Below are 21,583 nucleotides of genomic sequence, written 5' to 3'. Positions count from 1 at the left end.
AAACGCGCAGCCGGAGGAGCGGAAAACAAGCCAAATGTGGATTCCTGCCTGCAGGACAATGACAAACCACGACACTTCCCTGGCTTCAAAACAGCTCCTTGGATCACAGGTGGCTGGATTTTAAAGGGTAGGAAGCAAAGCTGTCTCTCCCAGTGTCTCCTCCTCCCCACTTTTATGTGTGCCCGGGCAGGGGAGCCTGGATCCTGTTGCAACACTCTGTTGGACAATAAACCAATGATATTTGCTTTACCTGTGCACTATCTTCCATGCAACAAAACAACATTTACATCTGGGATCAATTTGCTTGAAATTAAAGTGCAGCTGCTATATCTCTTCTGCATCAAAAGTGTGGTGTTAAGGCTATAACACACAGACAGTTACACATTACTCGGCATTGTAATATTTAGATTTGTGTCATTTTCCATCTGAGGTAAAAAGCATCTTTAAATAAATGAGTGATCTTAGACTACATATTTTATGGGCTGTGTACTTGGTGAGATATATCCACATTTGCAACGTGCATGTTCTGAGCTCCAATTGCCAACTGAGTGTTTAGGCTTTGAATTTTAATGCTGAAACAAAAACGTGGTGCTGGGATAATTGGGGCTGTGTGCTCAGAAAAGTTCTGCTGTGCTTGTGCAAGAGGCTGCAGGAGTTTTGTGGCTGTTCTCAGGTAAAAGGGAAATGCAGATATACTCCCCTCCCTTAGAAGGCTTTGGGGTGACATTGCAGCCTTCAGGACCTAAAGGGAGATACAGGAAAGATGGAGAGAGATGATTTACAGAGCCTGGGGTGCAAGGACAAGGGGAAATGGCTTTAAACTGGGAGCAGGTTTAGATTAGACACCATGAACTATAGGGTTGGGTGGGATTTTGGACAGGAATTGTTCCCTGGGAGCTGGGATGGAATTCCCAGGTTTGCTGTAGCTGCCCCTGGATCCCTGGCAGTGCCCAGGGCCAGGCTGGACACTGGGGTTGGACACTGGGACAGTGGGAGGTGTCCCTGCCCAGGGCTGGAACTGGATGGGCCTCGAGGTCTCTTCCCAAATTCCATGATTCTATAATTCTATTCACTACAACACACAATTTTCTGGTGTCTGGGGACAATTTAGCTCTGAAGTTTCCTGCCAGTTTTACCCAACACTGCTCCCTCTTAGATCTGTATTTTAATTCCTCCCCAGATCACCAAGTTCAGCCTGATATTCTCATATTGTTTTACTGCCACTGGCAAGAAACTATTCAAAAACCCTAAAAACACTGTCCAGGATAAAAGCTGCTGAGCAGAGAGCAGGGCAGTTTAGTGAAATCAAGCTCAGTGGTTATTTAGTATTTTCAAACTCAGAATATTCTACCTGAAAGCACAGTGTATTGGTTAAAACAAAGAAATGGAAGTGCAGCATTTCCAAGCTATCACTTCCTCCTGGCAGCTGCAATAATTTGTGTTTCAGTGGAGATGAATCAGATTTTTTTTGGTAACAGTCAGGGAGAGGCTGCAGCCTCTGCTGGGCACTGCTCAACCCCAGCAGATGAGAGGCTGTAGGATCTCTACATCTTCTGCTCCAGCTCTGGCAAGAAAGGACTTTTCCAGAGCAATCCTGCAGTGGTTGACACGACATAAAGCTGTGAAAGACAGGATGCTGCTCATCCAAAAGAATCAGATGATGTACCTGGACTTCATCCGCTGCCTGCAGAAGAGAGACAACCAATTAGTCCAACACAGCTTCTTTGCCATACCCAGGCTGGAAAACAGATTGAAGGGGTCAAAAACATTCAGAAGGCTCCACATGATCTGACATTTGCCTTGTCACAATTTTCCTGACAGCCAGAAGGTTGGAGACAGTCTGCTGGTCATCGGGAGCGACGGAAGGGAAGACTGATTGCCGAGCCGGGCACGGGGAGCTGCTCAATTAACAGCCTGCTCCTCCTCAAGGCAGCCCTTCCTCAGCAGCTCAGGCTGGCTTTAGGCTGCTCACTGTAGAGGATAAACAGGCTGTAAACAGCTGTGGCAGAGAGCAAACATGTCTGGAGTTTCCAGCCTCTGATATTCCCGTGCAGACAGATGTGAGTGATCTCCAAGCTGAGACACTCGGAGCTTCAAACCTCCTTCCAGCCCCATCCTCTTCTGCACTGGCTGCATTTGCACAGTAATCTGCAAAATGCAGACTTCCATGGCCAATTAATCACTTTCATTTCACTTTTTGCTTTTTTTTTCCAGGCTGGTTTTGGCCCCACTTCAGTAGAACTTTCTTTGCATGGGGTTTTTCTCAGGCTGGGACATGAGAGTGGGCACTCATCTTGTATCTGTGTAGGTGATACAGCTATCTATCTATCTATCTATCTATCTATCTATCTATCTATCTATCTATTTGTCTGCCTATCTATCTATCTATCTATCTGTATGTCTATCATCTATTTTTCTATCTATCTATCTATCTATCTATCTATCTATCTATTTGTATCTATCTATCTATTTATCTATCTATCTATCTATCTATCTATCTATCTATCTATCTATCTATCTATTTGTCTCTATCTATCTATCATCTATTTTTCTATCTATCTATCTATCTATCTATCTATCTATCTATCTATCTATCTATCTATCTATAATCATATCTATTTCATAGATATAAATCAGGATACTTTTCTATTTCCCCTCTATTCTGTAATGAAATCCATCCCTTCTGCCACCCATTCTGCCACTGGGAATGTCTGGGGTTCATCCTCCTTTTACACAGAAAGTAGAAGCACAATAGCCCTGGGATCAGGAATTGTGTGTCCCAATAAAAACAGGACATTTTGATAGGCAGACATTGAGATTCTCTCTCCTAACCCACTTCTCCTGCTGCTGCTCCATGGAGCTCCTGAAGGACTCTGTTCACCAGTGGTGGTCACTGTTCTGACCCACTGGGTGGGTGCTTAGGATGACAATATTTGGATAAAGGTTTGAAAAAACCAAGCCCAGATAAACCCTTCCAGTGGTGGTCACCAACACACATGGTCATCTCCCTCCAAATTAATTTATACTTTATATATTAGTATACACTCAGACACTCCATATTACATATTTTAAAATTTATTTATGAGGAAGGCTACATTTCAGAAAGCCTTTGAAAAAGAGTGAAACAGCCCAAGGAGCTGTGTTAAGGCCAAATTTCTGCAGGTTCTAGATAAAACAAAAGGCATTTTCAGTGTCCCCAGCACAGCCCTGACCCTGCCAGGCCCTTTGGCAGCTCGAGGTGCCTGTGCTGTGCCCCTGGCTGCCCAGGGCCAGGCTGGGACATGAGCTCTGCTGGCTCCCAGTGAATTACAGCGCTGGCCCCTGGGGTCACCTCCCTCTGCTCCTCGGGCTCCTCCTCACTGCAGGGCTCCAGGAGCCAAAGGGGACAGGGCACAGGGCACAGGAGCTGCTTTCCAGCCATCCCAGCTGATTACTGAGGCATCATCCACATTCCAGCTGGGGAGCACCAAGTTTGTCATCACCTTGTGCTGACCCTGTCTGTAAATGATGCTGTGGTGCAGCAGCTCACGCTGCAATGTTCCACTAATTCCTGCAAAGCCCTGAACCCCCTGAGGGCTCTGCCCACACAACTCCAGGCCACCTGCACTTTGGGCCAGGTGCTGACCTGGGACCCTCCTGGGAAAATTTTCTCAAAGTAAAAATTAAAATGGTTTTGTCATCTTTTTTTTTTTTTTTTTTTTTTTTTCTTCCTCATGAGCATTTTGTTCAGACTGGACAAAGGGATTTTTTTTTTTTCCTGGGTACTATGAAGAAATAATCTCCTCCTAGCAGTTATTTTGTCATTTAACTACTGAAAGGCAGCTGTGTGCCCACTGCCCCCCAAAATTCAACCTGCACTTACCATGCTGATTGAAACGAATAAATAAACACATAAAATGTGATTGATTCATGAAAGCAGAAATAAAGACCACGCTTCTAAAAATCACGGGCCATAATCAGCACTGAACCTCCTGGAAAGGCTCAGCCATGAGAAAAGTTGTAGAATCAGAGAATCATGGAATGGTTTGGGTGGGAAGGGACCCCAAATCCCCCCCCTGCCATGGCAGGGACACCTCCCCTGTCCCAGTGCTCCAGCCCCAGTGTCCAGCCTGGCCTTGGGATCCAGGGGCAGCCACAGCAAACCTGGGCAACCAACAAAACCAATTTTCCAGAACATCCCAGGCTGCACCAATGGAAATACAATGCCTCTTGCTGTGCCAGAGTTTTCCTTTTCCTCGCCAGAGTTTTTAAGATTTAAGTCAAACATGGATCCAAACCCACCCCGGTGTCCAGCTTGGATGTGAGCAGGGCTGGGAGGGGCTGAGGGGACCCAATTCCCCGAGCTGAAATGCTTTACTTTGAAGGGAGAGAGACAAGATTCCGTGTGCAATTAGGTCATCCCGGCGCCCATCGGAAATGAAAATTACATCATCAGATAAAAGGGCTGCAGCTGTTTCCCTCATCAGCTCCCAGCAGCTCTGCTGGGGTCACGCTGAGGGTTATTTTAATTAAACACAACCTCTCCCAGCCACCCTGACCTCGGCTGGTGCCCACGATGGGTTGAGCCCATCCTGGGGCTGGGCAGAGCTGCCTCACCTTCCTCCTCCTCGTCCCTCCCTCATCCCAGCGAGCAGCTCCTCTTCCACCCGCCCTGCTGCAACTGCAGCGAGGATTTCAGCAAAGAGAAAAGCGATTCCAGCTGAAACAGCACCCAGGGATGGAGCAGCATCCCCTCCCTGCTGGACGCTGACTGATCCGGGGGAATCTCCCATCTCCTCCAGGAAAACTCCCGGCAACAAATAAAAAGCCCTGTTTAAAATAACTAAATAAGGCACTTAAAGAGGTTTTAAAAATTGATAACTCCACGCACGGGATCGATCTTAATTACTGCCCAGGTGGAATACTTTTTTTTTTTTTTTTTTTTTTTTTTGTCTTCTGGCTTTTTTCAGCGCAAAAACCTCCAGGCATTAATGAGAAACGCTAAGGGCTCGTTACCGATGTCCTTTCACCAGCCCGAGGTGCCGCCAGCATCCCGCTCCTGTCATTGACACCTCGCGGTCCCGCTCCTGCATCCCGGGATGGAGCGGCTCCCCCGCCCCAAATTCCTCCAAATTCCTCCAAATTCCTCCCAATTCCTGCCTCTGGATCAGCGCTGCTTCCCCATCACTGCAGAATGCGGTGGTTCCTCTCCCTCCCTGCGGTGATGGGGCCGAGGATGCCCGTCCTTGATCCCCCCGGAGGAACGATTCGGGGTTTTGGAAGAGAGGATTCGTGGCTGGGTAAAAGTGATGGAAAAATGGGGGTGGGAAAAAGCAAGAGAGTGGAGAGGCAAGGTTTGAGAATAGGGAGGGAAAAAGGTTTTGAGCTTCTGAGGAGAAAAAGAGAGGAAAAGATGAAAAAAAGGGAAAAAAAATGAAGAAAAAAGAGGGAAAAAAGGAAAAGAGATGAAGAAAAAGAGAAAAAAGGGGGAAAAAAGGAAAAAAGATGAAGAAAAAGAGAAAAAAGGGGGAAAAAAGGAAAAAAGATGAAGAAAAAGAGAAAAAAGGGGTAAAAAAGGAAAAAAGATGAAGAAAAAAGAGAAAAAGGGAAAATAGGAAAAAAGAGAAGAAAGAAGAAAAAAAGAAAAAAGAGAAAAAGAAAAAAATTGAAAAAAGCGAAGAAAAAAGAAAAAGAAAAAAGAAAAGGGGAAAAAAGGAAAAAATTAAAAAGGAAAAAGTTAAAGAAAAAAGAAAGAAAAAAGAGAAAAAGGAGAACAATAAAAAGAGGAAAGAGAAGGAAAAGGGAAAAAGAGAAGAGAAGAGAAGAGAAGAGAAGAGAAGAGAAGAGAAGAGAAGAATAAGAGAAAAAAAGAAGATAAAAGCAGAAAAGTAAAAAGAGAAAAAAAGAGTAAAAAAGAGTAAAAAAGAGTAAAAAAAAAAAAAGATAAAAAAGGTTAAAAAAGAGGAAGAACAGATAAAATTAAGGACTAAAGGAAAACGGAGCCGTGGCCAATGCCCCGTTCCCAGGCACAGCTCCGTGTGTGTTTTTCTCACACCCTGCCCGCGGGATTTGAAACCCGAGCAGCAGCCGGGGCTGGGCCGAGCCCAAATCTCCTCTCTGAGGCTGCCACGGAGATTTCCAGGTTTTCCAGCGGTTCAGGGCACGGCCCTCACCCAGAACCACATCTCTGCTCCCTTCTCCAAGGATGCACGTGCAATTCTTCCAGGGGTTTTGCATTCCTGTAAGGTTCCTGCTGGGAAATGATTCTTGAAATAGTCCCTAAATCTTCCAGGGTTCCCCTTGGAATATTGTGCTTTAAGTTTTTAAGGAATTTTCTAGAGGTTTACTCATTTTTGCATGTCACCTCTCCCAATAAATAAACATGTTAATACCAAGTTGCTTGGAGCTGGGTGCAGCACAATGTTTATAGGTAATACAAATTTAAAATAGTGGCTAAAGTGATTAAAAGTAGCAATCTGTGCCTTTTTTAGAAGAAATAATAATCATAATAGCAGAGAATGGTATGGGGTGAAAGTGATCTTAAAGATCATAGTAGTAATGATGATAATAATAAAAATAACAATCATAATAGATGTTAAAAGAAACAATAGTTTAAAATCCCCATTCATTTATAACTTAACATAATTTGGAAAGTGATGTGTCCTACCACACCAGCAATTCCACTGATAAAGAAAATACCAATTATCACTTAATCAAAGTTCCCAATGCTTGAGAACTGCTTAAAGAAATGGAATGGAAACTCTGAGAGGCCAGATCTTTCTCGCCCCTATCAGATGACTAATTCCTCTAATTCCAAAGACCAGGAAGTTTGGGCACACATGGAGCAAGGTCCCCCCCACGCCAATGAATTGGTTTTCTGTTCAAGATGCCTCCAGTCTGAGCTCACTGCGCTGCAAACCCGGCGAGCATGGAAGTGATCTGTAACAAAACTGAGGCCTGGGGCCCTTTTCCATTTGGGATTGATGCATGGGGTGCAATCTGCATTTTTCATCCAACAGTACAAGCAGTGTGGCTGCAGCTCTGCTGCGAATCCGATGCAGGAAATACAAGAGAGTCCTTCAAAAATATTCCCATTTGCCTTGGACTGGCTGCAGAGCCTGTTTGTGTGGGGGAAAAAAAAAAGAACCTGCTGCAAAATTCAGCTTCTTCCCTGGTCAAGGGCATCTATTTCACTCTCGATGTGATTCTGCCAAAACAAATATTATTTTTGAATCTTTCATTATCCCTGGGAAGGGCTGGAGCAGTGTGCTGGTCAGGGATGCTGCAGGCCAGGATGTGCCATGAGCTGGCCAGGCTGGATGGGGGCACTGGCAGGGCAGGGGAACCCAATTCCCAGGAAAAAAAGCAAAATGCTGCTGCCTGCCAGGGGCTGGGGCTGGTTTGGCACACACAGAGAGTGTGGGGTGTTCTCATCAGCTCCAGAACCTGGAATCTGTGGGGGCAGAGTGACCCAAACCCAACCCAATTGCATTTTATTACTACTCCATTTATATACACATTATATGATATATATAATTTATATATTGGTATAATTAGTCTTTTATGTATATATGTAGATATGTGTATATATATGTATATATGTATATAGGTATATAAGTATATATGTATATATATATAGATATATGTATATATCTATATATATATATGTATGTGTATATATATATGCATATATGTATATATGTATGCATGTACACATATAAATACATGTATTTCGTTGACGCCAAGTGTGTATTTAAATGTTCGGGGTTATTTCTGTCCAAAGCCCCCCCCAGACCCCCCCAAACCTGGGGGGACCCGGCCCCGCCGCGCCCCCAGCGCGCCCTCTGTCGGGCAGCGCCGGAACTGCACCGCCTGTCCTTGTCCCATCCCTGTCCCTGTCCCTGTCCCTGTCCCTGTCCCTGTCCCTGTCCCTGTCCCTGTCTCTGTCCATCCCTGCCTGTCCATCTCTGACTGTCCCCGTCCCTGTCCCTTCTCGTGTCCCTGTCCCTGTCCCGTCCATCCCTCCCTGTCCCTGTCCTTAGCCCTGTCCCTTCCCTGCCATCCCTGCCCACCTCCACCTGTCCCTCATCTCTGACCTACCCTCTCCAAGTTCCTTTCCCTGTCCACCCCTTCTTGTTCCTGTCCTATCCTTGTCCATCTCTGCTCAGCCTGTCCTGTGCCCCTGTCCCTGTCCCTGTCCCTGTCCCTGTCCCTGTCCCTGTCCACCCCTTCTTGTTCCTGTCCCATCCCTGCCCTGCCCATCCCTGTCCCGTCCCCCTGTGCCTGTCCCTGCCCATCCCCTCCTTGTCCATCCCTGCCTGTCCCTGCCCAGCCCAAATCTCTGCCCCAGAACAGGATTTCACTCCCAAAATTGGCTGTATCCCTGGGAAAGGCATTACCTGCCCCAAACCAAGCATTCCCCATCCCCACAAAAACAAAGTCACATCCCTGAAAAAGACTGAAAAAAAAACCCATGGAGGGATGCAAATGTGGGAAAGGTTAAAGTTGACGTTTGCTGCTGCCTGCTTTTGGTGGCAACATGTATTAGAGATATAAAAAAATAATAAAATACACCCAAACTGTACATATTATAAGGCTGTATTTTTATCTCGGGGTTCTGGTGACACGAACAAACCACTTGAGCTTTGCTTCTGTGGTTTATATCACCACGAGAAACCCTTGATAAAAATACAGCTTTATATTGTACAGTGGGGTATAGTTTATTTTCCCCATATATCACACCCTGTGTTTTATTTATAAACAGACCCAAAGACACTTGCACATGCAAAGCAGTTTTTTTATTGAAGTAATTCCGAGGTATCAATAATCCTGGATTAACTAACGCACTGCCACACAATAATTTTTGGGGGGTAGCAATGGCCTTTCTAAAGAGACATCCATGAAAATATGATAAAACACATAAAAAAATCAGTATTTCCATGTTACAATTTACGATTCCCATACTGGAAATTTCAGCTTCTGGTGGCTGGTACTTGCAGAGAACTCTGCTAAAACCACCTCAAAATTTAGTTTTAATGTCTCTTGAATCCTTCCAACAGAGAGGCTACAGGAAATAAAGCTTTGGATAACAGAGCAATGCAGAAATCTGAAGGAAAACTCAAATGATAAATGAATGTGCAGCTGATAAAGAAGCAACTATGATGAGCTTTTCAGTATTTTGCCTAATTTGTCTAATCAAACTCCTTATCCAAAATATACAATTTGTCAGCAACATCTCTTCCCCTGCTCTACCAAAAAAAAAAAAAAAAAAAAAAAAAAAAAAAAAAAAAAAAAAATTATATCTTCCCATCTAAAGAGAAAAGGCAGGAGTTTTTTGCACAGATGTCCCTGTGCTCCCTTCACTCCTTTCAGGTAAAACACCATTTTGTGCCCCAGAGAGGGGAGGGGGAGCTGGGCAGAGCCTGCTGTGCCAGGCTGGGCCAGACACCTCCTCAGGGGGAAGCTTCCACCTCCCATTTGCCACGTCCCTCCCACTCCCTTATCCCTGCTTTAATGGACATTAAAAATAGAACAAAACAGGGCTGGAGATGGGAACAAAATCCATGCACAACAGGCCTGGATCGCTGTAGTCATTCTGCTGTAAAATGTAAAAACAAGAAAGGGCAGCCGAGCTGCCTCCCCCAGGACACATCCTGCTTCTTTAATATAGTGGTGCCACCACACATTTCACTTTGGATGCTGCATTATATTTCTGTGTCACTCAAATATTTACCATTTTCTTCCTGAATTCTGCTGGGTGCTCTGAGAGGCTTTGCTACGAGCCAAGGGGCCGTGGCTGTGTGGCTGGTTAGGGATGTGCCAGCTCCTCCTGCAGCTGCTCCTGCAGCTTCTCCTTCTGCAGCTTCTCCTTCTGCAGCTTCTCGTGGGACAGCAGCCACTCCTTCAGCAGCTGTCCCCCCCCGTAGTTGCCACTGTCCCCACTGCTACGGATCACCCTGTGGCACGGGATGATGATGGGGATCTGCAAAACACCCCAAAACCCAGGAGAATAAAGGGTGAGCCAGCAGCAATGGGATGTGGGATCTCTGGATGGGCTTGGTGCTTTCCAGCCTGGAGGATGCTGTGGTTCCATGTCTGTAAATCCAGCACTGGGATTGCAGGGACATGGAGCAGCCACGTCAGGGCCACACAAACAAAAAAAAACTGAGAAGTGGCAGCAATGGTCTCCACTGCCCCTGGAGACCACCCCAGCTCTTAGCAAAAAACAGGCACAGACAGGAATTTTAATACATAAAAATGATGTAAAGTCCTGAAAAGGATAAACCTGAGATATTAAATCCCATATATAAAATCTTCCCTGCAGCACCAGGTTCTGCTGCCCTGCTCCAGCTGAGCCCTCAGTGCCCAGGGTGGGGAATGAAGCCTCACAGAGCCCAAATGCACACACAGAACTACTGAAATTGGACACTGGATGGAATTGATCCCTGCCAGGGTGGGCAGGGCTGGCACAGGTGCCCAGAGCAGCTGTGGCTGCCCCTGGATCCCTGGCAGTGCCCAAGGCCAGGCTGGAATTGGGGCTGGGACAGTGAAGGTGTCCCTGCCATGGCAGGGGTGGGATGGGATGAATTCTAAGGTCCCTTCCCACTCAACCCATTCTGGGATGCCATGATCACCCCAGGACTAGAAGATTTCTGGGAAAAAATGGATTATTGAGAAGAGATCCCAGTGCCTCAGCTCCCCAGCAGATCCTCTTCCTGCTGCAGCACCCTGGAGAAACTCTCTGGAGAAACAAGGCACAATTTATTATTTAGCAGCAAGCCAATCCAAAATGGGCTGTGAATTTTTAAAACCCCCAACAGGAGAAGTTTGATTCTGACCTAACCAATTTTAAGAACTCTTTTCTCTCCCCTCTCTCCCTTCCACTCACTTTAATTTATAATCACACAACACAGATTCTGCAAAATCAATGCCAGAAGTTACATAATGGACTGATAATGCAGAGGAGAACATAAATGTGTTTTTTCTTTTTTTTTTTTCAGATTTTTTATTACAGGTGATTATCATAGCTGAAGTACACACCATAAAAACTGCAATACATCACCTCTGATCACAAGTGTGTTTTGGTAACTGCATAGTAATGGCACTGCAGCCATGGAGCTGGGACAACAATCACTCACCCAAAAGGGCAGTTCTCACTAATCTGGATATTTCAAGTCAAAAATTGCAATTTATTTCTGTGTAGACACACAGACAAATTACACACTTTGCCCTCACTTATTTTAATCCCATTTAATCATACAGTTCAAGCACTGTGGTACTTTTGAGCCTGGGATACACAAACCCCAAAGTAGCTGAGCAGCTACTGGCCAGACCATAAACTGGGAGGGTTTTTTTTGGGGGATGTTCTTTTGGTTTACTTAACTAATTTCAGTGCCTGAAATTTAAAATCCTGATCTCAGCCCACATTAAATGGGAATACACACAAGTGCTGCTTGTTGATTAAGGTTTAAATAAAAAAATGCTTCCAATATCTGCTTTATTTATTTGGAGGAGGCAATGCCTCAAGTGATTCCTGCATCTGTGACAACTCCAGTGAGCACCAATAAAAGCTTTGCTCCGTGCCAGGCCATCCCATAGTTGGTTTATGGCTTCTTCAAAGAAATTTGGGCTTTTTTTTACAAGTGTTTTTCTGGTTTGGGGTTTCTCTGCCTTTACAGTCTCTGCAGTTACTGCAGGAGGCTTGGCTGGAGTGACAAAGCCATAATAATACACTGTAAAACATCTCTGAGGTTCATTTGCAATTCTTTAAAAATACACACAGTAAAGCAGCAGATTTTGGTGGCAAGGCTATAAATCTTGGTGGAGGAAAAAAAAAAAAAAAAAAAAAGCAAACAAGAATAGCCTTTATTTTCAGTTGTGGGGTTTTGGATGATCCCTGGGTGGGTGCAGGACCTGTTCACAGCACAGGGAAATGGGGCTGAGCTGTCACCACCAAGCAAAAAGAGGAGGTATGAAATTAATGCCACTTTTCCCATGCCCAAAAACAAAGAATTCCACGCTGAAATTGTCCCAACACAAGCACCCATCTGTCACCTCCACAGCTCTGGATGCAGAAGTGGGACAAAGACCATACCAGTGCAGTAATTTAAAAATATTGAATATTGCTTCAGTTTGGCTTAATTGTGGTGACAACGTTCAGCCTACTAAAATAATTAAACCTGCTAAAATTTATTAGGGCCCTAAGGACATTTTAGAGGGAGAACTACCCTAGTCTGGAGCTTTAATGCCTCAGCTACATTTAATGTAATTTTTATCAATAACCAAGCAGCTCATAATATTATAGTGCTGCTGAAATCTTCATGCTGTGAAATCTAATTCCTCTCCTCCACGAATCCATCACACACACAGCCCCTACCTCAAACACTGCAAAAACTTCCAAACCCAGAGATTTGTCTCCAACAAAAAAACAACATGAAGGAGCCCTTGGATCGATGCTGGAGTCCCTCTGATTTGGGCACCAGCTGAATATTTTCTCCAACTTCTCTTTTGTTCTTCTGGGGAGAGGCCCACAAGGGAAAGAGCTTGTTTTCACTTGCAGCCTCATCAATACCTAAATCCTGGTGAACAAGTGACACTGAGAAGCTGTAATCAATAGCTCCCTGTGCGTTTTTTCTTCTGGTCAAATGGTTCAGCACTACTGACAGCCCTGACACTGGGAACATGATGCTAAATCTTTATCAACAGCCATCTGGGTGAGTGGCAGAACAAGGCTGGGCTGGTCATTAAAGCTCCTGGTGATCTGTGAATAAACCAATTCCTCCAGAACGGGTTTGTTTAGGGAAAAAAAGGTGGGGGGAAACTCTCTGGCCACAGGATTGATCACTCTGAACTGCTTTTAGGAAATTTCAGTGCTCTGGTTGCTCCCAGTGTTCAGGCTGAGGTGAGGGAACTGTGCCATGGTGTGGCTGAAGGGCTGGAGAGCTCTGAATCCATCCTGGAAACAGCTCAGGGATCACACTGAGACACACTCAGCAAAAATCAGTGCTGTGCTTTGCTCATGTCACAGAATCCCAGACTGGCTGGGGCTGGAAGGGATCCTAAAGATCACCCAGTTCACTCCCAGCAGAAACAAACCCTGTGGTGTGACCCAGCAGGGGTCTCAGGTTACCACTGGCCCCAAAGGAAGAAAAGGTGTTGGGAAAGCTCCTCCCCAGAGGAGCTGGCACTGCCCAGGGATGGGCACAGCCCCAGAGCTGCAGGAGCTGGGCCAGCACTGCCAGGGGTGCCCAGGGTGGGGCTGGGGGTCTGTGCAGGGCCAGGAGCTGGAGTGGATCATCCTGTGGGTCCCTTCCAGCCCAGACACTCCTGATTCAAGGGATGAACACACAGTTTCCTGTGCCCACAGTGTTTCAGATCCACCCACCACAATCTTCTCACAAATGCATGACTGCTCCCCCAGTGTTGCAAACATTTTGGTTGAACATCCATGACCTAGCTCAAAGTTACATCCATGATTCAGGATGGATTGGTGCAACATCCTGAAGTTAGGCTGGTCCAGGATCAGGCTGGGGTGAGCCCAAGGAGCACAGAGCCAGCCCAGGCAGCTCTGAGTGCTGTGATCAGACCACTGCAGACATCTCATTTAAGGCTCAGAACACTCATTCAGGATGGCCTTGCACTAATCAGCCCAACATTCTCCATTTCCCAGGAGCTTCTGTGATTTCTTTTTGATCCTCCTCCACCAGTCTAATGAGATTTTTAATTGAACTTTAGGGGTTCCCTTTGAGGACCACAGACCTTGCAATCAGTGTGAGCCACAGCAAACTCTGGGAAGTCTCTCCTGCAAAGGGTGAGCCATCCCCACCCTGGCCTGGCCACAAACTGAGGCAGCTGCTGCTGGCACCTCTTCCAGCTCCTTGTGAAGCTGAAGGTCAGCCCAGGAATTATGTGAATGAAGCATCCCAGCTGCAGCCTGTGGAATGCACACTACCCAAATGAAAGACTAAACCTTGATTCACCAAGCTGGTGGAGAAAGGTGAGTTTGTGATTTTATCCAAGTGTTTGAGGGACAATGTGATGCCCAGCTGAGGGTTTTTTCCTTTCTACCACCCTCACTAAATGATGTTTATCACAAATCCATCTGCCCCAGGCTGCTCCAAGCCCCATCCACCCCAGCCTTGAGCACTTCCAGGGATGGGTTTGGGGTTTGGGCTGAGGGTTTAGACCCTGGGTGGTTGTTGAGCAATCCCTGACCTCTCAGTATTTCCTTTAATCAGATTTCCATGAGGCTGCAAGGTGGAGCTGCAAATTGGGTCAGAAAATCTGTTTTTGCAAGAGTTGATGGTTTTATATATAGAAATAACAAAGGTGAGGGGGGTTCTGCAGTGCCACATTTTATCTTCATCTTTCACCTCATGCAGAAAATCTGTGTGTGTTCCACACAGGCAGCCTGCCCATGATGGTCACAGGAGAAGGACCATGGAGGCATTTCTGTGGGAATGTGAGGAGCAGGGAACAGTTGCTCACACTGAAGTGCAAAAGGAGGATGTGTGTGTGTGTGTGTTTGCATGTGGAATATGGATGGAATTTCAGATTACCTCCAGGAGATGAGCAGTGGCAAAATTGTGGTTTGAGATGGGCAGGACTCTCATTACAGCACTGATTTTTTTTTTTTTTTTTAATCATCAGCTTTCTATGATGAAATATTGAGGTGGTATTATATTAATACAGCTCCTTTTCCCTACAGCTATACATTATTATCTATAACTATAGCTTAAAATTTTTCTGCTGGGGACAGAAACCACTGCAGCCACGGTATGGGCTGGGAAATGGCAATAATAACTAGGACCCCATTTAAAAAAAATTGCAGGAGCTTTGCTGTATATTTTCAGAACTATTTTCATCCTTCCTCACAGGGGAAAAAGCAGGAATTTTCACACCACAACCTGCTGTTACCACTACTTTGGATGCTGCTGCTCCACTGCAGCCTGAGGGCAAAGCTGGGTACATTTCTAGGCAATAGCAATTACATCTCCTTTTGCACAACACTGGATTGTTATTCTTTGAGAACTGTTTCCTGCAGGTTTGCATTGGATTGCCTTATCTTAATGTACACCAGATTATATTGGAAAGCATTCCATCACATTAAAATAGTTTGTATTGTCAAGTACAATGTGGGGCATTGACAAAACACTGCTGATGCTGCTTACAGGAAATGCTTCACAGGGAAAGCTGAGGGAGGCTGGAAATACCAGGGTGGGCTCAGGGCTGAACCCCCATGGAGCTCTCTGGGTCCCCCTGGCTGGGTGCTGCCCCCGGGGAATTGTGAATGAGGTGGGATTCAAGGTCCCCTCCAACCCAAACTGCTCTGGGGTTCTGTGATTCTGTGGGTTTAGGGATTGAACTGCTCCTCAACAGTACAGGTACCTCCAACCTGAGCCCCCAAACCCCCTGAGCCAGGGGGGGCTGATCCCAGCCCAGACACCCCAGGATGCAGCACCCACTGAACAACACACCAGCTCCAGACACCAAGCAGCTGACCCAGCTGAAAAAATGCACCTGGAAAGCCAAACCAGATAAAAAGGGGAAACACAGATCACCTAAGTGTAAGAAAATATTATACCCAAATCCAAGGGCTGACCTAGAGTGCTGCTCCCTCCAGCTGGTCCAAATTCAGACAGCTCAATTCCAGAATCCCAGAGTGGTTTGGGCTGGAACCAGCCCCATTCCACTGCTGCCATGGGCAGGGACACTTTCCACTATCCCAGGGTGCTCCTGGCCTTGTCTGCAGAATTGTATTTGTGCCAGAGTGGACAGGCTGCTTTTAACACAACCAAAACCACTCCTAACCTGCCAACTGAGGTCCATGTGGACTTCCCTGACCAAAAAATACACAAGGAAGCTTGAGAACAACAAGAAGCTGGTGAGGAACAGAAGTGCTGCTCCTCCCAACCCAACCCCAGACACGGTGGGGCATAAATCCCACTAACCTGGGCTGTGCATTATTGCTGGTTAGAAACACTTGCTGACCTCACTCCTCGTGGCACACCAGTTTCCAGAGCAGATAAATTTAACCTCATGGCATTTGTTCTGCAGAGCTCTCTGGGCTGGAAGGTGCCCTGCACTCACCGGGTTGCTCCTCATGGCTCCCCCCACGGCTCTGGCTGCACGCCTGTTGCCAGCCAGATGTGCCAGCTGCTGGTAGGAAACAGCCTCCCCAAACTTCACATCGTTCAGCAGCGTCCACAGCACCTGCCTGGTGAAGGAATCTGCAGGGCAGAGGGAGACAGAGCTGATGACTGGAGAAATTAGGATGGAACAGCCAAAAAAAGCCAATGCAAAGTCAGCCCCAGTGGCAGTTTTCTAATTTAAACTGGAGCAGCCCCATGCACTGCCCTGTTATTGTGCCCTGTATGATTATTAGAGAGTGCTTGGAGTAACTGATCACTATAAAAAAAAGGATTTAAGGCTTTGATTTTCCTATATTTTTAATTTGCTCCGAGTACAATTATCCTGTTAGCTCGCACAATGTGGCTTTTCCCATTAAATTGGCAGAGCAGAAATTAGCATAGAGCCAAATTAAAAGGGAAGGAATAAGTGGCTGTACCTATCTGACAAAGGCCTGGCATCTCCAGCTAATTCCCAACTTCAGCTGGGACGTGGCACAGACGCCCTAGAGCCAGCACACTCTGAATTATTTTACAGTGGGACCCCCAAGCTACTGCTCACACTGCCACAAGGAGGGACTGGCTGTGACCTTGAATGTCCTGCACATCCTTAATGATACAAGGGGAAAAAAAATAGAATGTATCAGCCATTATTTTAATTTTAATCTGGCAGCAAATTGCTTTAAGTGTTCCAACTGCTGAAATAATGAATAAGCAAGTGCATTAGGAGAGGCTTCCTCCAGCATCTCAGGGTGTTCCCCAGCCCAGGACTGTTCTAAGGAAGGAAAAGGAATTCTGTTTGGATTTGAGCTGAACACCTCCTGCTCTTCCAAGGCACTTGGAAAGGCTCTGAGGAGCTAACTTGTGGATAACTTACTGAGAGGAGTGAGCTGGTGACTAAAAAAGGGGAAAAAAAAAGGAAAAGAGACCCCTTCCCCCAGCTGAGAGCCTCAAACCCCCACTCTGGCAAAGAAACAAACTGATTAAAACCATTCTCTTTCTTTAGTTGTCAAAAAAGACATCGATTACCTTTCTGTAGGAAAGTAAAGAAATGTGATTTTGTTCTTAAAGGAAACCCATACAGCGTTATGTGTGTGTTAAATAATAAAAATCACTTCTTAACTGAAGGGAATGATAATCACTTCATTGAAAAAATCTGTTTAGTCTTTATTATAACATTAAGCAAATTAAACATCAGCATAATCCAGGTGATACGAGAAAAGGGTCATCAAAGAAATTAACTTTGTTGTTCATTAATTTACATGGATTAGTAGAGGGCAAAGAGATAGCAAATCTGCTCTAGTTTTTTATGATATAATTTCAAACTGTACACCATTTGTGGCAGTAGGGTGACTTTGGGGTTAATCAGACTGATTTGTCCTTTTAATTGCTTTCTATTCAAAGAAAATTCATTAGATAATGTTCTCTTCAAAATTCATGAATCAATTTAACTGAAGAAACCACATTAACAGCTTTGGGTTCATTAGCACAAGCAGTTGTGTTCCTGGCTGATTGCTACGAGGCTTTCCTTAGGCAAACAGATTTTGTTTACTGTGATTCCTTCAGAAAGGTTTATTTCACATCAAACTGGTCCTTGTTATTATTTTTTTAACCTTTTTAATCTGGCTGGATTAGCTTTAACCCCCCTGCTCAGGGGTCTTGGGGAGTCACTGCCCAATGGCATCTTTTAAATGGCCCAGAAAATCCCTTTTTTACCTCAGTTTTGGCAGGTTGGGATGGGATGGAGCTGAAACTTTTGGGAACCTGTTGGAACCAGGGAGAAAGTGGAGCAGAGAGCACCTGGAGATGGAGCAGCTGAGGGAGGATGGGGCAGCTCCAGAGAAAACACAGCCAAGGGATGCCCAAATTCCCTGGCACAGGGACACAGACCCTCCTCTCACACTCACACCATCCAGAGCCACTGCACATTTTTCACAGGAGAAATCCGTGCCTCTGCTCCCACACAAAACACTTGTGAAGAGCTCAAAAAAATGAAATATTTAGCCATCATGCACATCACTTTGGAAATGTATCTGAAAACTCAATTTCATCCTGTGGGGAGCAGAGGCATTAATTAGTTTAAGCAGCTCCAAGAGGCAGTGCCAAATCCTGTTATTAAAGAGTGCCTGTGAGCACAACCTGCCCAGATCAGGGGGCTGAACCTCCCCAGTTTTCACTGCCAATGTTTTCTGCTGTTAAATATCATTAATGTTAAATAAATAATAATATCAATATAATTTAATGTTAATAATGTATTTAATATATAATATTAATATAGTGTTAAATAAATAAATAAATAAATAAATAAATAATAGAATTAAATATAATAATGTTAAATATCATTATCAAACAAACACACAGGAATTCTCTTCTTCCACTCAGTGTCCTGAAGTTTTGTCTTTCCTGCAGGTGGGGTCAGCAGAAATCCCTCTCCAGGTGTCCAGGTGAGCCCAGGGACACCTTCAGCATCCCAAACCTGGCCCTGCCAGGGATCCACAGCTGCTCTGGGAATTCCATCCCACCCCCTCCCCACCCTCCCAGGGAATTTATTTACAGATAAATTCCCCTGAACCTGCTGTTAATGCCTGAATGCTCAGAGGTTCCCCCTGCCAGCCCATGGAATTCATTCTCCATACAAACATGTTAAATCCACGGGGATCATGGAGAGAAAATCAATTTTACTTGAACACCAGCTGTACTGTAACTTTTAACAGTGTCACTGAAGGTGGGAATTAGTCCAAAGAAGTAAAATCATACACTTCTAACTAATAATCATGGAGCTATGGGATGGTCTGGGCTGGAAGGGACCTTCAAAATCATTTCACCCCTTGCCATGGGCAGGGACACCTTCTGCTAAATAGTATCTATTATATTTTATTTATATATGTATATAAATAAAATAAATAAAAAAATAAATATAAATATAAATATAAATATAAATATAAATATAAATATAAATATAAATATAAATATAAATATAAAATATATATAAATAAATCTAAATAAAAAATCCTCTACCAAGGATTTTTGGTGTTGGGGATTCAGGATGGATGAGGGAAGAGCAGAGGGACCAGTGCCAATCCCTTCCTGTCCTTTCTATATCTCACCTTGGGGCCAGAAACATTCAAAAAACCTCATTTTCCACCCTTTTTAATTTCTTTGATTAAGAGGAATTAAAGGCAGACTGGTTTTTCCTTCCCCTCAACACTGATTGCTGGGAATGTTAGTTTTTGTTTGCTGTGTTGGTTTATTTTTGTGGTTCTTTTATTCTGCTTTTCTTTCTGTTTGTTTGTTTTCCCCCCAGAGTTTTGCAAATGCAAAGGCATTTATAAACACTTGCTCCTCCTCAGCTGCTTTTTCACAGCCTGCCTGGGGTACCACACACACAACTTTTCTAGTTGTTTTTTTTCTGTTATTACTATTAGTATAAAAACCCCAAAACATTCAAGCACCCAGGGTTCAAAAATCCCCAAATCTGCCTAGAAAACAGCAGCTCCCACCTCAGCCAGAAAACCCAAACTGGCCCTTGGATCTGGGAAAAATTCACACTCAAAACTCACCCTCAAACTGCAGAATTTTCCTGACAACAGGCAATGGTGAAAACCATTAATCCAAGCATGAGAGAGGATTTTCAGCAATTCTGAGACTTTTTTATTATTAAAGCCATGTTAAACCTGTCACCCTAACCTGACCTAACAAGTGACATGTGAAGAGATAATTGTTTAATTCAAATGTTTTGCTCTTTTTATGAGGCTGCCCCATCCTGGAAGTGTCCCAGGCAAGGCAGGGCAGGGCTTGGAGCAGTGGGACAGTGGCAGGGGTCCCTTTAAGGTCCCTTCCAGCTGTGATTCCATGAAATATCAGGCACTTTTATTAAGATTTTTTTGTATTGCCTGTGTATGCACGTTTGCAAAATGTGACACAATAAAACAGAAACAGGGCTATGATGTATAAAATTGCTGCCTGCCTGCATCACTTGAGTGAAAAATGGACCAAAATGTTTCCTTTTAACACCTGGGACATGCAGGCTGGCTCACACTGAGTGAGAACCACATTAAAACCCAATTAATGGGAGCTGTTCCTGATCTGAGCTTTAACACAGTTTTACACACGGTTCCCCTCAGATTTCTGAGGGGGCTGTGGGGCCAAATTCTATCCTTAGAAGCAAGGAACTCTCCCTGGACCTCATCCAGCAGTATTTCTGCAGTTAAACTCCCTGCAAGTCAGGGGGTGTTTCATTTGAGCAGTAACTGATATTCTGACCCATTTTCCTACACTACCTCAAGAGCAGTTTGCTACAACCTGCAGGAGCAGCTGGAATTTCAGAGCTGATGGAAATGAGGAGCTCCCCAGGATTCCCACTTCCCAACCCAAACCCAAACCCAAACCAGGCTTTATCCAAACCAGCTCCATCTCAGCTGAATTTTTACACCAGATTTGGAAAGCCAGGACACCCCTGGGCAGGCTGGGGCTGGATTTGGGACTCTTGGATGGAGGAATTGCAAAGCACTTGCAAAGTCCCTGCTGGATGCCCCAGCACTCCCTGGCAGGTGCTTTGTGAGGCTCTGAGGTTCCATCCTGAGCTGCAGCTGCTCCAGGAGAGGAGGAACAAAAGCTCTGGATGAAGAGACAGAGGAAATCTCAGCCCAGCCATCAAAGTGTGGCAGCCAAGGTTTGTGCTGCAGAGGGGATGGGGAGAAGCACAAAATCAGCTCCAGGGAAAGCCCTGAGCCCCTTCCAGAGCCTAAAGGGGCATCAAGAGAGGGACTGGGGACGAGGGATGGAGGCACAGGACACAGGGAATGGCCCCAAGTTGCACCAGGGAAGGTTTAGGTTGGAGATTGAAGGTTTGGGTTGGAGATTTGGGAAAATTCCCCCACCCAAAGGAGTGCCCAGCTGCCCAGGGCAGGGCTGGAGTCCCCATCCCTGGGGGGATGGAAAAGCCCTGTGGATGTGGCACTTGGTTGGACTCCATGATCCTGGAGAACTTTTCCACCCTGAACAATTCTGTGGCTCTATTTCTCCCTCTGCTTCTTTCCCTCAGCAAAGCTGCCAGGTCCCAGCACTGCTGCTGGACACACAGCACCTCCAAATTCCTCACAATCATCCCAGGGAGCATCCACACTACAAAAACCCCTCCAGCTTCCATCTTCCACCTTCCAGCCACTGAGCAGCCTGGATCAAACAGGTTCCAGGAGGAGTTAAAGCCAGGTCTGCTCACTTGAGGCACACACACAGCTTAGGCAGGCTCAGCTTTACTTCCCTCTCAGGAATATAAACACTGATAATCTCAGTGTCATTCTCAGGGTACAGGGACAAAATCTCATCCCTCACCTTGCCCTGACACCCTCAGAATTGAGCATTTTGGGGGAGGTGTGTTCTGCCCAGGTAAGGCACAGGTGGGCAGAGCAGGGGAAAACTCCACCTCCAGCAGCAGCACTTACATTTACAATCATTTTAATATTTCTTTTTTATAT

The 21,583-nt window shown here is 45.3% G+C and overlaps 1 protein-coding gene across 1 annotated transcript in view; it reads right to left on the bottom strand.

The window, feature by feature from the left end:
• Window positions 1–8,755: 8,755 nt before the first annotated feature.
• MGMT (O-6-methylguanine-DNA methyltransferase) overlaps window positions 8,756–21,583 on the bottom strand; it is a 129,743-nt gene continuing 116,915 nt past the window's right edge. Inside the window, exons 5-6 of the mRNA XM_056495221.1 lie at window positions 16,069–16,208; window positions 8,756–9,961 (exon numbers count right to left, since the gene is read on the bottom strand). Of these exons, the coding sequence (XP_056351196.1) occupies window positions 9,788–9,961; window positions 16,069–16,208 (314 nt within the window). The 3' untranslated portion in view covers window positions 8,756–9,787. The remainder of the gene's footprint in view (window positions 9,962–16,068; window positions 16,209–21,583) is intronic.

This window comes from Oenanthe melanoleuca, chromosome 6 (genome assembly GCF_029582105.1).
Source record: "Oenanthe melanoleuca isolate GR-GAL-2019-014 chromosome 6, OMel1.0, whole genome shotgun sequence".
In the NCBI taxonomy this organism is placed as follows: Eukaryota; Metazoa; Chordata; class Aves; order Passeriformes; family Muscicapidae; genus Oenanthe; species Oenanthe melanoleuca.
Note: the sequence above shows the minus strand (reverse complement) of the source record. Positions and strands in the feature narration are given on the sequence as shown.